This window comes from Talpa europaea, assembly GCF_964194135.1.
Source record: "Talpa europaea genome assembly, chromosome: 14".
NCBI lineage: Eukaryota > Metazoa > Chordata > Mammalia > Eulipotyphla > Talpidae > Talpa > Talpa europaea.
The window spans coordinates 13,787,619-13,802,693 of record NC_140082.1 but is presented as its reverse complement, the minus strand read 5'-3'; the positions used below and the strand labels follow the sequence as shown (position 1 = coordinate 13,802,693).

The following is a 15,075-nucleotide window of genomic DNA, read 5'->3' as shown; positions in this document are numbered from 1 at the left end:
TTTCCACTTACAATACCACCAGAGGCAGAGGGGGAGCCGAATAAGCAGATTGAGTGAACTACACAGCTGAAGGGAGCAACAGGCAAGTCAGGAGAGGTCTGCTGCGCCATATGGGTCAGCTCCCTGGCCAGGGATTGAACTCGTGCTGCAGTGGCTGCAGGGTAGAATGGCCCTTTTTTTTGGGGGGGGGGGGCTTTATTTTTTTTTTAAAGAGGCACGTATTTTTATTTATTTATTTATTTGTTTATTTGTTTATACATGCACTGTGTACAGTCAGAAGCATGGGAGGGTGAGAGAATTCACCAGAGCCAGAGCGGGGAGCAGAGCAGGCAGAAGGACCGAAGTACACTGCTGAGGGGAGCAGCGGGCGGCAGGAGAGGTCTGCGCGCCATGTAGGACCCTCCTCCGGTGGCCGGGGAGCAGCCGGGGATCGAACCGGCGCCGCAGAGACCGCAGGGAGCTTCGCAACCCAGCGCTCAACCGCTGCGCCACCAGGGAGGCCCGGGGGGGGGGGGGTCATAGCTTTTAAATAGCTTTATTTAGGACATTGCATTTTCCACTTATAATACAGTGCTTGTAAGAGGAAACATTACTTCCTTTCTCCATGCACATGTTCCATAGTCAAGTATCAAGAAGGACCAGTTATGACTATAGCAACTCAACTTTCACTGCCATGGAATTAGCTACAAATTTGCATCCCTTAGTGTTTGTGTGAGACAATGCTATATTCTGTGCCCACATTGGTTTAATTACCCTCCTTAGTTGTGGGCCCAGTGGAGGTCCCAGCAGATGGTGTAGCTCCATCACCAGGGAAACCCCCAGGTATTCCTCTTCCTATGACACCTGCATTCTGGCACAGCTTGGCAATGAATGGATCGCAGACCTTTTCCAGGTCTTTCTGTTGCTGTTCAAATTTTCTTCTCTGCTTTCTGGTTCTCATCAAACCAGATTTCATTACGCTTGTCAAGAATTTTCTGTTTGTCCTCATACTGATCTTGCCTTGAAGTTTCTTGGCACTTGGGCCCACCTGCATTATTCATCACCATAAAAAGCTAATGCTACATTTCAGGGGCCTCCCTGGTGGTGCAGAGGTTAAGTCTTAGAACTGTCAAGCTATCCCCAGCCACTGTGGCATGAGTTCAACCCCTGGTCAGGGGGCTAACCCACATGGCACAGCAGACCTCTCCTGTCTCGCCTGCTGCTCCCTTCAGCAGTGTATTTCAGTAGATCCACCTGTTCTGAATCTACTCACCCCCCACCCCAGTTCTTGTATGCATATAAAGAAAGCTAATGATTTGTTTCAGATTGGAAAACAACACCATCAAATCTACACTCAGAAAGGCATTTGACATCAAAACTGGGCTGGTGGGCTTCATGGCAACTTGATTCTTTGTAGCATCACCAATCATTTGCTCAGAAGTCATAAAGGTGATATAGTTTGGGATAGTTTGGTTTCCCTGATCATTGGCAATTATTTACAATTTACCTGCTGGAAGATGCCTACACAAGAATAGGGGGTGCCAAGATCAGTGCCACCTGCAGTTCTCTTAAACAGGGTTACTGTGTATAGGCCTGGCTTGGCTTGCAAAGAAAACAGCAGTCTGCTGAGTTGCTGCCATGCTCGGTGAAACCCAGGAATGGCCATTTCACCCTTAGCAAGGTTAACATGCTGCGGGGGACTCTTTTTTCCTCTCCCTGCAGAAGGACCAGACTGGGAGGAGAATGATTTTCTTGGCTGAAAAGCTTTCCCATTCTAGTCACTGAGAATCACAAGCCTCAAGAATCAGAGCCTCCCACTTTAAAGATGAAAACATTGAGATGTAAAGAGGAAAGGGTTTTATTATTTGGTCACTCAGGCCTACAGTAGAAGTGCTGGGGTTAAAACCTAGGTCCCCTGACCACCAGTCCTGGGGAGTGGGGATGGGGTCAAAGTCACTATATCTGTCCCTACCCTTGGTTCTGCCTATTATCCCCCACTGGGAAAGGCCATGCTGTAGGTCCCCGGGGAATAGAGAACCTGCAGGGGAGCTAAGGCACAGATCCTCAGGGGGCCCATCTTGGGGAAGAGGGTGTCATGCCTTAGTATACAGGCTTGGAGTTGGTGTAGAACAAGCTGTCTGTCAACCAGTAGAGTCAGGGAACAGGAGATTTAGTTGGCAGGAGCCAGAGCCACTGGAGGGTCTTGAGTAGCTGTAAGGGAGTGGGGAAGATAAAATAAAGAAAAAATTTAGGGGCACCATTCCCTAAGACTCTGACAGGGAGGTCCTTTACATGAACTGAAATGTTTCAGGTTTATACAGTAAAACAGTCTATGCCTTCCATCTAGGGGAAATCTAGTTCCCTTTACAACTAGAGATTTGAAAATAAAAGATTCTCCATGATAATTCCTTAATACTACACTTCCAGTTGGCTCCAGGGCTCTCTGCTGATTTAAATTAGCAACTGCTCTTTCCAGCCAGATAGAAGTTTCTCTATGGAACTAAATGAGGAGGGGAGGAGAAAAAGAACTGTATCAAGAACATAATTAGTGAATTCAGGGGTAAGAATTAAGGCAATCAGGAGCTCTACTAGGCAACAGGATCTTTCAATGTTGTGGGAAGGTCACTGGAAGAGAAGATGTGTGCAGGTGTGTGGAAAATAAACTACTTCAGCTTGAAAAAAAAATCAGTTGACTTTTTTTCAGAATTACTACATTATTGCATTAATTTTTCCTTTTGTAAACACAATACTACCTTTTCCTTTAGGTAAACACAATACTACCTTGTGAACACAATACTACCTTTTCCTTTAGAAAACCAGGTCACTTGCTGCTCTCTTTCTTGTCTTTTTTTAAGTAATTGCATTCTTTTTTTTAAAGATTTATTTATTTATTCATACAAGCACTGGGTACAGTCAGAAGCGTGGGAGGGTGAGAGAATTCACCAGAGTCAGAGGGGAGAGCAGAGCAGGCAGACTGATGAAATACACTGCTGAGGGGAGCAGCGGACAGCAGGAGAGGTCTGCGCACCATGTGGGTTAGCTCCCTGGCCAGGCATTGAACTTGTCCTGAAGTGGCTGCCGATAGCTTCATAGTGCTGAGACTTGAGCCACCAGGGAGGCCCTGTTTGTCTTTTTCCATCCGACTTATTTCACTAAACATAATGCCCTCAAGGTCCATCCATGCTGTAGCAGATGGTAGGACTTCATCTTTTTATAGTTGACTAGTAGTTAGTTGTGTACATGAACCACATCTTTTTTCATCCAATCTTCTGTTGATAGACACCAGGGTTATTTCCAACTCCTGGTTATTATAAATAATGCTGTGATGAACATGGGGTATGTATTATCTCTTCAAATCAATCCTTTGGGTAAATACCCAAAAATAGAATAACTGGATCATATAGTTTCTGTTTTTATTTTTTGAGGAATCTTCATACTGTTTCCCATAATAACTGTACCATTTTTCACTACCACCACCATTTTTTCTACATTCTCACTAATACAATATTTCTGTTTTTTGGATAAATGGCCATTCCAACTGGCCTAACTTGATATCTCATTATCGTCTTCTATTTCCTTAATAATAAGAGATGTTGTACATTTTTTCATGTGCCTGTTGGCCATCTGTATGTCTTCTTTAAAAAAAGTGTCTATTCGGATCTTATGCTCATCTTTTAATCAGGCTGTTTTATTTTTGTTTAACCCCTCCAAATATGCCTCCCTGTCCCAGCAGCTGAAGTACCTCAGCCATACCCTGGTACACCCTGGTCTCTCTCACTCCTAACTCCACCCCTTTTCTTCCAGGCGGATATCTTCTCTGGGGCCATATTCATCAACTTGGCACTGGGCCTGGATCTGTACCTGGCCATCTTTCTCTTACTGGCCATCACTGCCATTTATACAATCACTGGTGAGCCATTCAAATGATCCAGCAGCTCAATCCCAGTTTAGGATCTGTAACTTGTGAAGAGTGAGGAAGTAAAAGACATAGCTTCTCTCAAGGAAGAGAGATAAACCCAGGAAGGAGGAGGGGGTGTTTGCTTGGCTCCAATTCATGGATTCTAACGGGTTATAGAGTTGGTTCCAGAAAACTCCAGTGTTGGCTGGAATATGGAGGGATGTGGGCCTGTAGGTTGTAGAGAGGACTTGGCTGAGTTGAAAGAGTCAGAGAAGTGTCAAGTACAGGGGTAGGTGAGAGCAAAGTAATGGAGGCAAGAACATGGGGTGGAGGGAGGCAGGGTGAGCAAGCAAATGTGCTTGACTGAAGGAGGGTGGCCCATGGGAGGGAGCTGGGGTGTGTGGGGTTCATAAGGCCTGATAGTCCTGAGGTCATAGTGCAGGGTCTTGGATTTGCTCTGACAGGGGCTGGGAGGCATTGTGTAAGGGAGAGAATGACACAAAAAGATTTTAGAGGAATACTCAAGAACTGACTGGAGAGGTTGCTGACACAGAGAACAGTTGGGGGCACCTTTGCAGAGGTGTTACTCTGTGGTGATTAGGCAGAGACATGGTCAATGATGCAACATGCTGTTCAACTGGAGCCCCATAGTTTTGGTGACAAGCTATTACTTAGATGGTCTGAGAAAAGAGAAAGTGGAAATACAAGTAGCTCTATAAAATGTGCCAATTTAGCTGTGTCCCCAGACACCTTGTAGAGATGTCTGCACTCTGGCCTTCCCTGTCTTCATTTATGAAAGATGCTTCTCTACCATAGAGAAGCCATCTTCCTATTTAAAAGGTTCACTTAAAGTTCTTTCTCCCCAAATAAGGAGCAACATTTTCCTTTCCCCAAGGCCTTCCTAGCATTTCTATGAAAGCAGAGCTGTTGGAACATGCTGGGCAGCAGACTACTGAACAGGAAGGGCAGGTCAGGGGAGGGAAGGAAGGAAAGGCCGGTGGGTGACTGAATGGGGTGCAGGGTTAGAAGTGGAGGGTGGGGAAAGGGGACAGGCTACTTGTGCCATCGTACCTGACATAGGATGTTTTGTCTCCCTCCTGTGTAGGGGGCTTGGCGGCTGTGATTTACACGGACACCTTGCAGACGGGGATCATGCTGGTGGGGTCTTTTATCCTAACCGGGTTTGGTAAGTGGTGCTAGGGCAGGCTGAGGAGGTGGGGAGGCAGAGATAGGAGCCTGTGTCCCAGAGAGAGAAAGTTTAGTCCAACCTCCCTTCCTGCCACTAGCACAGGCAGGAAGCAGGACTAATTCTGCCCTCCCCAGATTCACCACCACTGTGGGTGTGCAGAGGGCACCTTCACCAGCTCTGGAGGTCTCAGGTGGCCTGGACCAGTAACATTTGGAGTGCCTGCTGCCCTCTCTAGACAGTGGTTCCCAATGTCAGCCTGTGACAACATAGTCTTCTATCTACAGAGAAACTGGACAAAAAAGTCTACAGCTACACTGTAGACTAAATACATTCAAATGTTGCATCTTAAATCTGATTATATCTTGTCTACATTTTGATGTTAAATGTTCTTTCTTGTATGAATTGATGAAAGTGACTACTTTTTTGTTTGCATCTTTATTTGACAAAATTAACAACCAACCAACCATTCTGTGGTGCTCTCCCCCCACACCCTGATTATTTTATTTTATATATTTTTACATCATTTTTCATTTTTGCACAATGTATGCATTTTCATCTTGGTTATATTCCCCATAAAATTCCCACCTCCCTTATTTTGACCCTAACCCCTCCCCCCTCCCCCCAATAGAGTATCTCTGGTTTATAGTGGCTTGTTGATTTTGATTTTTACTTTATTATAATTAGTCTTTTTCCTGGTCCCTCATTTATTTATTTATTTGAAGATTTATTTATTTATACAAGAACTGGGGAACAAGCCAGATGTGCGGGAGGGTGAGAGGATTCACCAAAGACAGAGCTGGGAACAAAACAGGCAAACTGAAGAAATACACTGCTGAGGGGAGCAGCAGGCGAGACAGGAGAGGTCTGCTGCGCCATGTGGGATTCTTGCTGGCCAGCCTGGATCAAACCTGCACTGCAGAGGTTGCAGACAGCTTCACAATGCAGTGCTCAACTGCCTGTGCCACCAGGGAGGCCCCTGGTCCCTTATATACGTTTTCTAAATTCCTGCTATGAGTGAGACCATTCGGTATTTTTCTTTTTCTTTCTGTCTTATTTTGCTGAGCATGATCCCTTCCAGCTCTATCCATGGTGCTAGGTATTTACCTAAAGGACACAGAATCATTAATTCAAAAGGGCACCTGCACCCCTATGTTTATAGCAGCACTATTTACAATAGCTAAGCTATGGAAACCACCCATATGTCCAAAAATAAATGACTGGATCAAGAAGATGTGGTGCATCTACACAATGGAATATTACTCAGCAATCAAAAAGATAAACGCATGCAATTTGCACACCCTGATTTTTTTTAAAAAAAATTTGTCTATTAAATTCTAAAGACAAGACCTTAGATCTCTAGGTATTTAAGATGGAGGGCTGTAAAATGTAGTTTATTTTTATGGGGGCTCATGCCGTCTGTGTGTTCTGCAAAGCCTTGTCCATTCTCTATGCTGTTTTCCAAGAGCTTCCATTCAGTTTTCCCTATCAATCTCCAGGGCTCTGCAGGGGCCGGAATGTCTTTTTCATGGGCACACAACCAAGAGAAGGCAGGGTTCCAGACTCCTCACCCATTCTCTGTCCTTGCTACCAGACTGCTGGAAACAGGGGTTTACTGGTATGACCTAGCCTGTGTCTCCAGCTCTACGTCTGGCATCCCTGCCAGCCACCACAGGGGATGAAGGGAAAAACAGAGTCTTTGGACCTGGTTCAAAACCAAAGTCTGGGGCCTCCCTGATGACCTAAGGGTTAAGTCTCAGTACTATCACTGCTGTGGCCTGAGTTTGGTCCCCAGCCAGGGAGGTGTCCCACATGGCACAGCAGACCTTTCCTGCCTCTCCTCAGCAGTATATTTCAGTAGATCTGCCTGTTCTGCTCCCTACTCTCTCTGGTGAGTCCTCTCACCACTGCCCCCACCCAGCACCTCTGTTCTACACCCTAGTTCTTGTATGCATAAATAAATAAATCTTTAAAAAATGTTTCTCATTTAAAAAAAAATAACCAAAGTCTGTCTTTTAATAATTCAAATGTCTTCCCTTTGTAAAAGGGTTTATGCTTGGAGTTTTTCCACAGGCCATTGCTTTGGGCCCTCACAGTAGCTCCCTCAAAGGGAACGAGACAAGACAGGGTTAAAAATTCCATTCTATAGATGAGGAAGCTGAGGTCCAGAATGGGAAAGTGACCACACAGTGAGGGCTGGGTTGTAGTCCTCTCAGTTTTTCAGGCACCCCCCCCCTCCCCGGAGGAAACTGCTATGAAGAGTTGAGAGTTTCAGGATATTAATTTTTGTAACAAATGTTTTCCAGCTTTTCATGAAGTGGGAGGGTATGACGCCTTCATGAAAAAGTACATGCAAGCCATTCCATCTGTGGTTTCTGAGGGGAACCTCACCGTCAAGGAAGAATGCTACACCCCGAGGCCCGACTCATTCCACATCTTCCGAGATCCACTCAAGGGAGACCTCCCATGGCCTGGGCTCATCTTTGGAATGTCCATCATTGCTCTGTGGTACTGGTGCACAGATCAGGTACCACGCTGAACATGCAGGGTGGACAGGAGACCCAGAGCTCCTGTCTGTCTGTGGCTTGGGGGTTGGGAAAGATAGGACAGGGCTCATGTGGCCTGGGGGTCAGTGCACCTCACTGACATGAGACTACCTGGTCAAGGACACAGGATGGGCTGGGTGGCTGAAAGCCGTCATGGGTCCTCTGGCTTCCATTCCTCCCTCACTGCGCTTCCCCTGGCAGGTCATTGTGCAGCGCTGCCTCTCTGCCAAGAACATGTCTCACGTGAAGGCCGGCTGCATCATGTGTGGGTACCTGAAGCTGCTGCCCATGTTCCTCATGGTGATGCCTGGGATGATCAGCCGCATCCTGTACACAGGTGATGGCTTCCGCTGGACACACTGGGTACTTTCTACCATTTTCCTGGCTCTGAGTCATTTCTAAAATCCCTTCACTAGCAAGTCCTCCTTTTCTGCCCTTTTTTTTCTTGTCACAATTACCAAGCATTATGTTCCCCATCTAGAGAGTGAATATTTTGAGGTCACAGAACCTGTGGCATTGTCTTCCTTGGTTTCTTCCACTGGAAATTGCTTCTCTCTTTTTCCCATTCTTTGGAGCTGAGGTGTTTTCCAGCTGATATTTGCTTACTTCTTACTCAGTGTCCCCAGGCTCTTCTTCTTAATGACAAAGAACCTTAATGTCCTTGATTCCAAAGGACCCCAGCTTGCCTCTGAGACCTGTTTCCTTTTCCATTTCCTTGAAGGAGGCCCTTGCACTTGGCTCTCCAGGGTGAAAGATTTTTCCTTGCCCCTTCTATGGCCTCGCTGGCATTGCCATTTGCACTTATTTATTTATTTATTATTTTGGTCAACCATCATAAATCAATACTGTTTCCTGGAATATGAGATAATACAAAAAAAGAGAGAGCACTGTGGACTGAAATTATTGTGAGCACTTTTCAAAATGAAGACAGAACAGTCAAAGTGCATTTGCTGCCATTGGCTATTAAGAGTGCTCTTAATGGTGGTCTCACATTCCTGTATTGGCTTGCCTGTTATGAGAAAAAATATTCCTAATTGAAAAGTTTATATTATAATGGATATAACACATATAAAAATTTTCCAACCAAGGCCTCCCTGGTGGTGCAGTGGTTGAGCGCTGGGTTGCGAAGCTGCCCGCAGCCTCTGCAACGCCAGTTCGATCCCCGGCTGCTCCCCTGCCACCGGAGGAGGGTCCTACATGGCGCGCAGACCTCTCCTGCCGCCCGCTGCTCCCCTCAGCAGTGTACTTCGGTCCTTCTGCCTGCTCTGCTCCCCGCTCTGGCTCTGGTGAATTCTCTCACCCTCCTGCGCTTCTGACTGTACCCAGTGCTTGTATAAATAAATAAATCTTAAAAAAAAAAATTTCCAACCAGTGCTATAATGAAGCAGCACTAGATGATATACCTGTAATAGCTACCTGTTAAATGTTCGTTGATTTGAATTCTATAGACATCTCTAGAATTTTCTCCAGGGTCTAGATTATGTTCCTTCTCTCTATTCCCCACCCCACTTGCCACAGCTACTTCTTTTCTATCTTACTCCAGACATTCCACATCTTGGAAGTACTACCCAGTAGACCTCCTCCTGGGGGAATTTCCTCCGTTGTCTGAGTGTTTAACCTTACTTGCTAAAGTACCTTAAAGGATCCTCAAAATAAGGAGCTGCCAGTCCCTGTAGTCTTCAGTAGAAACAAGACAGTACTGCTGAGCTGCTGCACAGCTGGCTAAAGTCTGCGGACCGCATACCCTCCCTTCCCACCTTGATCATTTCTTTGCCTCTCCCCTCCTCTGCCTAGAAACTGCCTTTTCTTCCCAGGCAGAGCTTGGGGGTGGTCAGGACCAGGACAGGGCACAGCATGGAAGGGCTCAGCCAGGAGCTGCCCTCCATAGAGCCATTTCAGGGCCTTGGGCAGGATTATCCTGTTCAAAAGCTTGTTTTAAGAAAGTGAATCTTGGAATTTTCCACCACCCCCCCCAGTGTCTGCTTGCTGACTTGGTTCTTCATCTCTCTCCAGATAAAATTGCCTGTGTCACCCCCTCGGAATGTGAGAAGTATTGTAACACCAAAGTTGGCTGTACCAACATTGCCTACCCCACCTTGGTGATGGAGCTCATGCCCAATGGTGAGAGTCATCCCCATTGGCAGGGACTTGCTTAGGAGGTTGGTTGGGCTTATGGTTTAAAGAGATTTCTGTGGCTCTGGGGGGGAAAGCCTCATCTGTGCTGGGGGGCCAGTAGAAAAAGACTTATTCTCGGTGTCTTCAGTAGATATATGACTTAGTTGGGCTCTCCCATCCATCAAATTTGGAAAAGAAATGATCTGAAAACATCTGAGGGAAAAACATGACTTTTACATGTTCATCTAAAAGGTCTTTTGAAGCTCCCCAACAGACATTAACATGAAGGCTTGAATAAGTGGAGTTTTACCTGAAGAATGAATTGTCTTCTGGGCTGTTTCAAGTTGTTTTAACTTTATTTTCTTGTTTGTTTGTTTTTCCTTTTTTTTTTTTTTGATGCTCAGCTTGACTGTCTTTTATTTTTTATTTTATATGTATTTTTTTTACATTATTTGATTTTTCTCTCCTCAGGTGTAATCCCTATAAAATTCCCACCACCACATCACCTGGGAATTGTCACCATAGTCTCTTGTGCTCTTCCCTTCCCTTTTTTGACCCATCTCTTTGCCTCACACCTGTGATGTGTCTCAGTTCTATAATTTGCCTGCTAGTTTTGTCTTTTTTTTTTCTGACTCCTTGTTTGGTTTCCTTATGTTCCTCCTATAAATGAAACAATCCAATGTTTTTCTTTTTCCTTCTGATTTATTTCACTGAGCATAATCCCTTCTAGCTCCATCCATGTTGCTGTGAATTGCATGAGTTTATCTTTTTTAATTACTGAGTAGTATTCCATTGTGTATATACACCACATCTTCTTTTTTATTTTATATATTTTTACATCATTTTTCATTTTTGTGCAATGTATGCATTTTCATCTTGGTTATATTCCCCATACAATTCCCACCCCTCCTTATTTTGACCCTAATCCCCCCTCTCCTCCTACCCGTTCCCCTGTAATATGTCTCTGGATTATAGTTGCTTGTTGATTTTGATTTTTACTTTAACCAAAATAAAAGAGACACCCCACCGACTGGGAGAAAAATTTTGCACACAACACTAATGATAAAGGACTGATCACAAAAATCTACAAAGAGCTGAAGAGAATCAACAAAAAACAAGTAAATAATCCAGTCAAAAAATGGGCAGCAGAGCTAAAAAGGAACTTCTCTAAAGAGGAAATGCAAATGGCCAACAGGCATATGAAAAAATGTTCAGCATCACTTGTAATCAGGGAAATGCAAATCAAAAATACGCCATATCTTCTTGATACACTCATCTGTTTTGGGGCATTTAGGGCATTTAGCTTTAGAATGAACAAGTATAAGGAAGTATAGTTTACAATGGGCCTTCTTACTCTGAAGAACTTGTTATCATAGGAGAATGGATACTTAGAATCCAGAACAGTTTTTGGGTAGGCCTGCAAGTCTATTCATTGTTCATGTTTCATACAGAAGAAAAATCTAATTCTGGATCAGGAGATGCAATTTTTGTTAGATTTGTGGGTCTCAAGAGATCATAAATTTGAAACTATTAACCAGGAAAATTTAGAATGAACTTAAAAAATTTTATCGCTGAAAGGAAACATAGAGACCATCTAGTCAAACCTCTTCATTTTACAGTTGGGGAAACTGAGAGGCACAGGAGTAAAGGGCACATAGCAACTGAATATCTGGTTCACTTAACTTTGCTCATGGAGGGAGATGAGGAATTTGGGATTTTTTCTAACTACAGACTGGATGTATGACCTTGGGCAAACCATTTGAATTCAAATTCTATAAAAATGGGTGTAATAGGTAACTTTTCCACTGAGCCAGGCTGCTTGTTAATTAAGGTTGCAATTAGGAAGAGTCACATGGCTCATTTAAGTTTCTGGCTGGGATTACACTGGACTCTATGGGGTGTTTATCTTATTTTCTTTAGATTGGCAGATACCAGGTGAGAGCAGTAGCACTAACTACTGTGCTAGAATGGACTGTGCATAACAGAAAGATCAAGGACAAGGAATGCTGTCCTTATGTATATCACTGCCATTCCCTCACTTTCAGATGAAATCTGGTTTCTGACCTTCCTGTGCTAGATCAAAAAGATGTTTTCCATATAGGCAAAACACTACACGACATGCACCTCAAAGACATCTTTACAGACACATCACCCAAAGCAGTGATAGTGAAGGCAAAGATAAACAGCTGAGACTACATAAAATTAAAGAGCTTCTGCACAGCAAAAGAGACAATAACCAAAACAAAGAGAAACCCCACCGACTGGGGGAAAATTTTTGCGCACAACACTAATGATAAAGGACTGATCACAAAAATCTACAAAGAACTGATGAGACTCAACAAAAACAAAGAAAATAATCCTGTCAAAAAAATGGGCAGAAGAGATAAAAAGAAACTTTTCCAAAGAGGAAATTCAAATGGCCAACAGGCATATGAAAAAATGTTCAATATCACTTGTAATCAGGGAAATGCAAATCAAAACTACAATGAGAAAAAAGAAACTTCTCTGAAGAGGAAATGCAAATGGCCAACAGGCATATGAAAAAATGTTCAACATCACTTGTAATCAGGGAAATGCAAATTAAAACTACCATGAGATACCATCTCATACCAGTGAGAATGGCACATATTAAAAAAACTAGCAACAACAAATGTTGGCGAGGATGTGGAGAAAAAGGAACTCTCCTGCACTGTTGATGGGAGTGCAAGCTGGTCCAACCACTATGGAGAGCTGTCTGGAGATTTCTGGACCTACTAAACATAGAGCTTCCATATGATCCAGCAATTCCATTCCTAGGTATTTACCCAAAGGACACAGAAACATCAATTCCAAAGAACACCTGCATCCCTATGTTTATAGCAGCACTATTTACAATAGCTAAGCTTTGGAAACAACCCAAATGCCCAAAAATAGATGACTGGATCAAGAAGATGTGGTATATATACACCATGGAATATTACTCAGCATTCAAAAAAGATAAACACATGCAACTTTCAACAACATGGATGGCGCTGGAAGGGATCATGCTCAACGAAATAAGCCAGAAAGAAAAAGAAAAATACCAGATGGTCTCACTCATAGCAGGAATCTAGAAAACTTAAATAAGGGACCAGGAAAATGAATAACTATAAGAAAGTGAAAATCAAAATCAACAACTATGAACCAGAGACACTCTATGGGTGGTGGGGGGCGGGGAGGGGAGGGATTGGGGTCAAAATAAGGGGATTGCAATTGTATGGGGAATATTAAAAAAAAAAACTACAATGAGATACAATCTTACACCAGTGAGAATGGCACATATTAAAAAAACTAGCAACAAAAATGTTGGTGAGGATGTGGAGAAAAAGGAACTCTCCTGCACTGCTGGTGGGTGTGCAAACTGGTCCAACCACTAAGGGAAGCTGTATGGAGATTCCTCAACCTACTAAAGATAGAGCTTCCATATGATCCAGCAATTCTATCCTAGGTATTTAACCAAATGCACAGAAACATTAATTCAAAAGATACCTGCACCCCTATGTTAACAGCAGCAGTATTTACAATAGCTAATCTTTGGAAACAACCCAAATGCCCAAAAATAGATGACTGGATCAAGAAGATGTGGTACATACACACCATGGAATATTACTCAGCAATCAAAAAGATAAACACATGCAGTTTGCAGCAAGATGGATGGAGCTGGAAGGGATCATGCTCAGCAAAATAAGTCAGAAAGAAAAAGAAAAATACCGGATGACCTCCCTCATAGCAGAAATTTAGAAAACCTAAATAAGGGACCAGGAAAAGACTAATTAATACAAAGTAAAAATCAAAATCAACAAGCAACCATGGACCAGAGACACACTGGGGGGGGTGAGGAGGGGGAAGGGGTGGGGAGAGGAAGGATTAGGGTCAAAATAAGGGGGGGTGCAATTGTATGGGGAATATAACCAAAATGAAAAAGCATACATTGTGCAAAAATGAAAAATGATGTAAAAATTATATAAAATAAAATATTAAAAAAAAGAAAAAGAAAAATACCGGATGGTCTCACTCATAGCAGGAATCTAGAAAACCTAAATAAGGGATCAGGAAAAAGAATAACTATAATAAAGAAAAAATCAAAATCAATAAGCAACTATAAACCAGAGACACAACTATGGAGGGGGTGGGGAGAGGAGGGATTTGGGTCAAAATAAGGGGGTGCAATTGTATGGGGAATATAAAAAAAACTTTAAAAAAAAGATATTTTCCATCTTACTTGACCCTCAGTAGCATTCAGCATTATGATCACTTGTCTTTCTTGAGTTACACTCTTGGATTCCATAGTGTTATTCTCTTCTGTTTATTTCGACTACTGCCTCTCCTTTTTCAGCAGCTCCTTATTGTCTCATTTGCAGATTCAGTCTCCTCCAGTCAGCCAGTAAATGTCCCCCCACAAATCCATCATGAGATTCTGTTCATTTTGCCTCCTAACTATCTCATATACATCAACTTCTTTACACGCACACACACACATACCATCATCACCACCACCATCATCGTTCAATTGACAAGTATTTACCTCATATATAATTTTTGTTCTTAGCTCTTTGTTGACTGCTGTGAGTTTACAATGTAATTTAAAGCTAGAGTCCATTTCTTAAAACTTCTGGTTCTTTTGGAGAGACAAATCAGAGAACAGTGTATGTTTTTGGCAGGCAAACAAACCTTGAGTCCTCACTTGCTAAGCATAGAAGAGCTCAGGTGTTTTGTGCTACTCAGAACCTCCTTTTCTTCCAGGACTGCGAGGCCTCATGTTGTCAGTCATGTTGGCCTCTCTCATGAGCTCCCTGACGTCCATTTTCAACAGTGCCAGCACCCTCTTCACCATGGACATCTACACCAAGATCCGGAAGAGAGCATCCGAAAAGGAGCTCATGATTGCAGGAAGGTAAATCCGGCTGTTCCCTAGAATGCACCCCTGGAATTCCCCTCAAGTTGGGAAGATTAGCAGATACTTGGGTAGAATGGAAGTAACCTCTGTGGAGAGTAATATTTGCCCTTCAGTGGCACTTAACTTTGAATTGGAGATCATCAAGCGATGCCCCTCTGGAGTGAAAAGCCACATCAGAGACCGTCTAATCTAAACTCCAGTCTACCAATGAGCAAAAAGAGACTTGTCCTGCCTAAATCTAGATACCTGAGGCAATGGCAGACCCAGGTCTGGAATCCATGGCTAACCGAGAGTTATCCAAGACTCTTTAGACCACCCACACCATCTTCCTCAGCCCTCCACACTGACGCTCTCCTCACTGGACATCTTTGAGGCTTAGATGCCTCAGATGACCTGACCCTCTGCTGTAACATTTTGCTGGAGGACTGTGAGGGCC

General features: G+C 43.5%; 1 protein-coding gene across 1 annotated transcript in view; it reads left to right on the top strand.

The window, feature by feature from the left end:
* Positions 1-15,075, top strand: part of SLC5A1 (solute carrier family 5 member 1) — a gene marked incomplete at its 3' end in the record, with an annotated part of 57,954 nt that overhangs the window by 33,360 nt on the left and 9,519 nt on the right. Inside the window, exons 6-11 of the mRNA XM_084253922.1 lie at positions 3,784-3,889; positions 4,983-5,063; positions 7,370-7,590; positions 7,811-7,946; positions 9,623-9,730; positions 14,486-14,636. Of these exons, the coding sequence (XP_084110048.1) occupies positions 3,784-3,889; positions 4,983-5,063; positions 7,370-7,590; positions 7,811-7,946; positions 9,623-9,730; positions 14,486-14,636 (803 nt within the window). The remainder of the gene's footprint in view (positions 1-3,783; positions 3,890-4,982; positions 5,064-7,369; positions 7,591-7,810; positions 7,947-9,622; positions 9,731-14,485; positions 14,637-15,075) is intronic.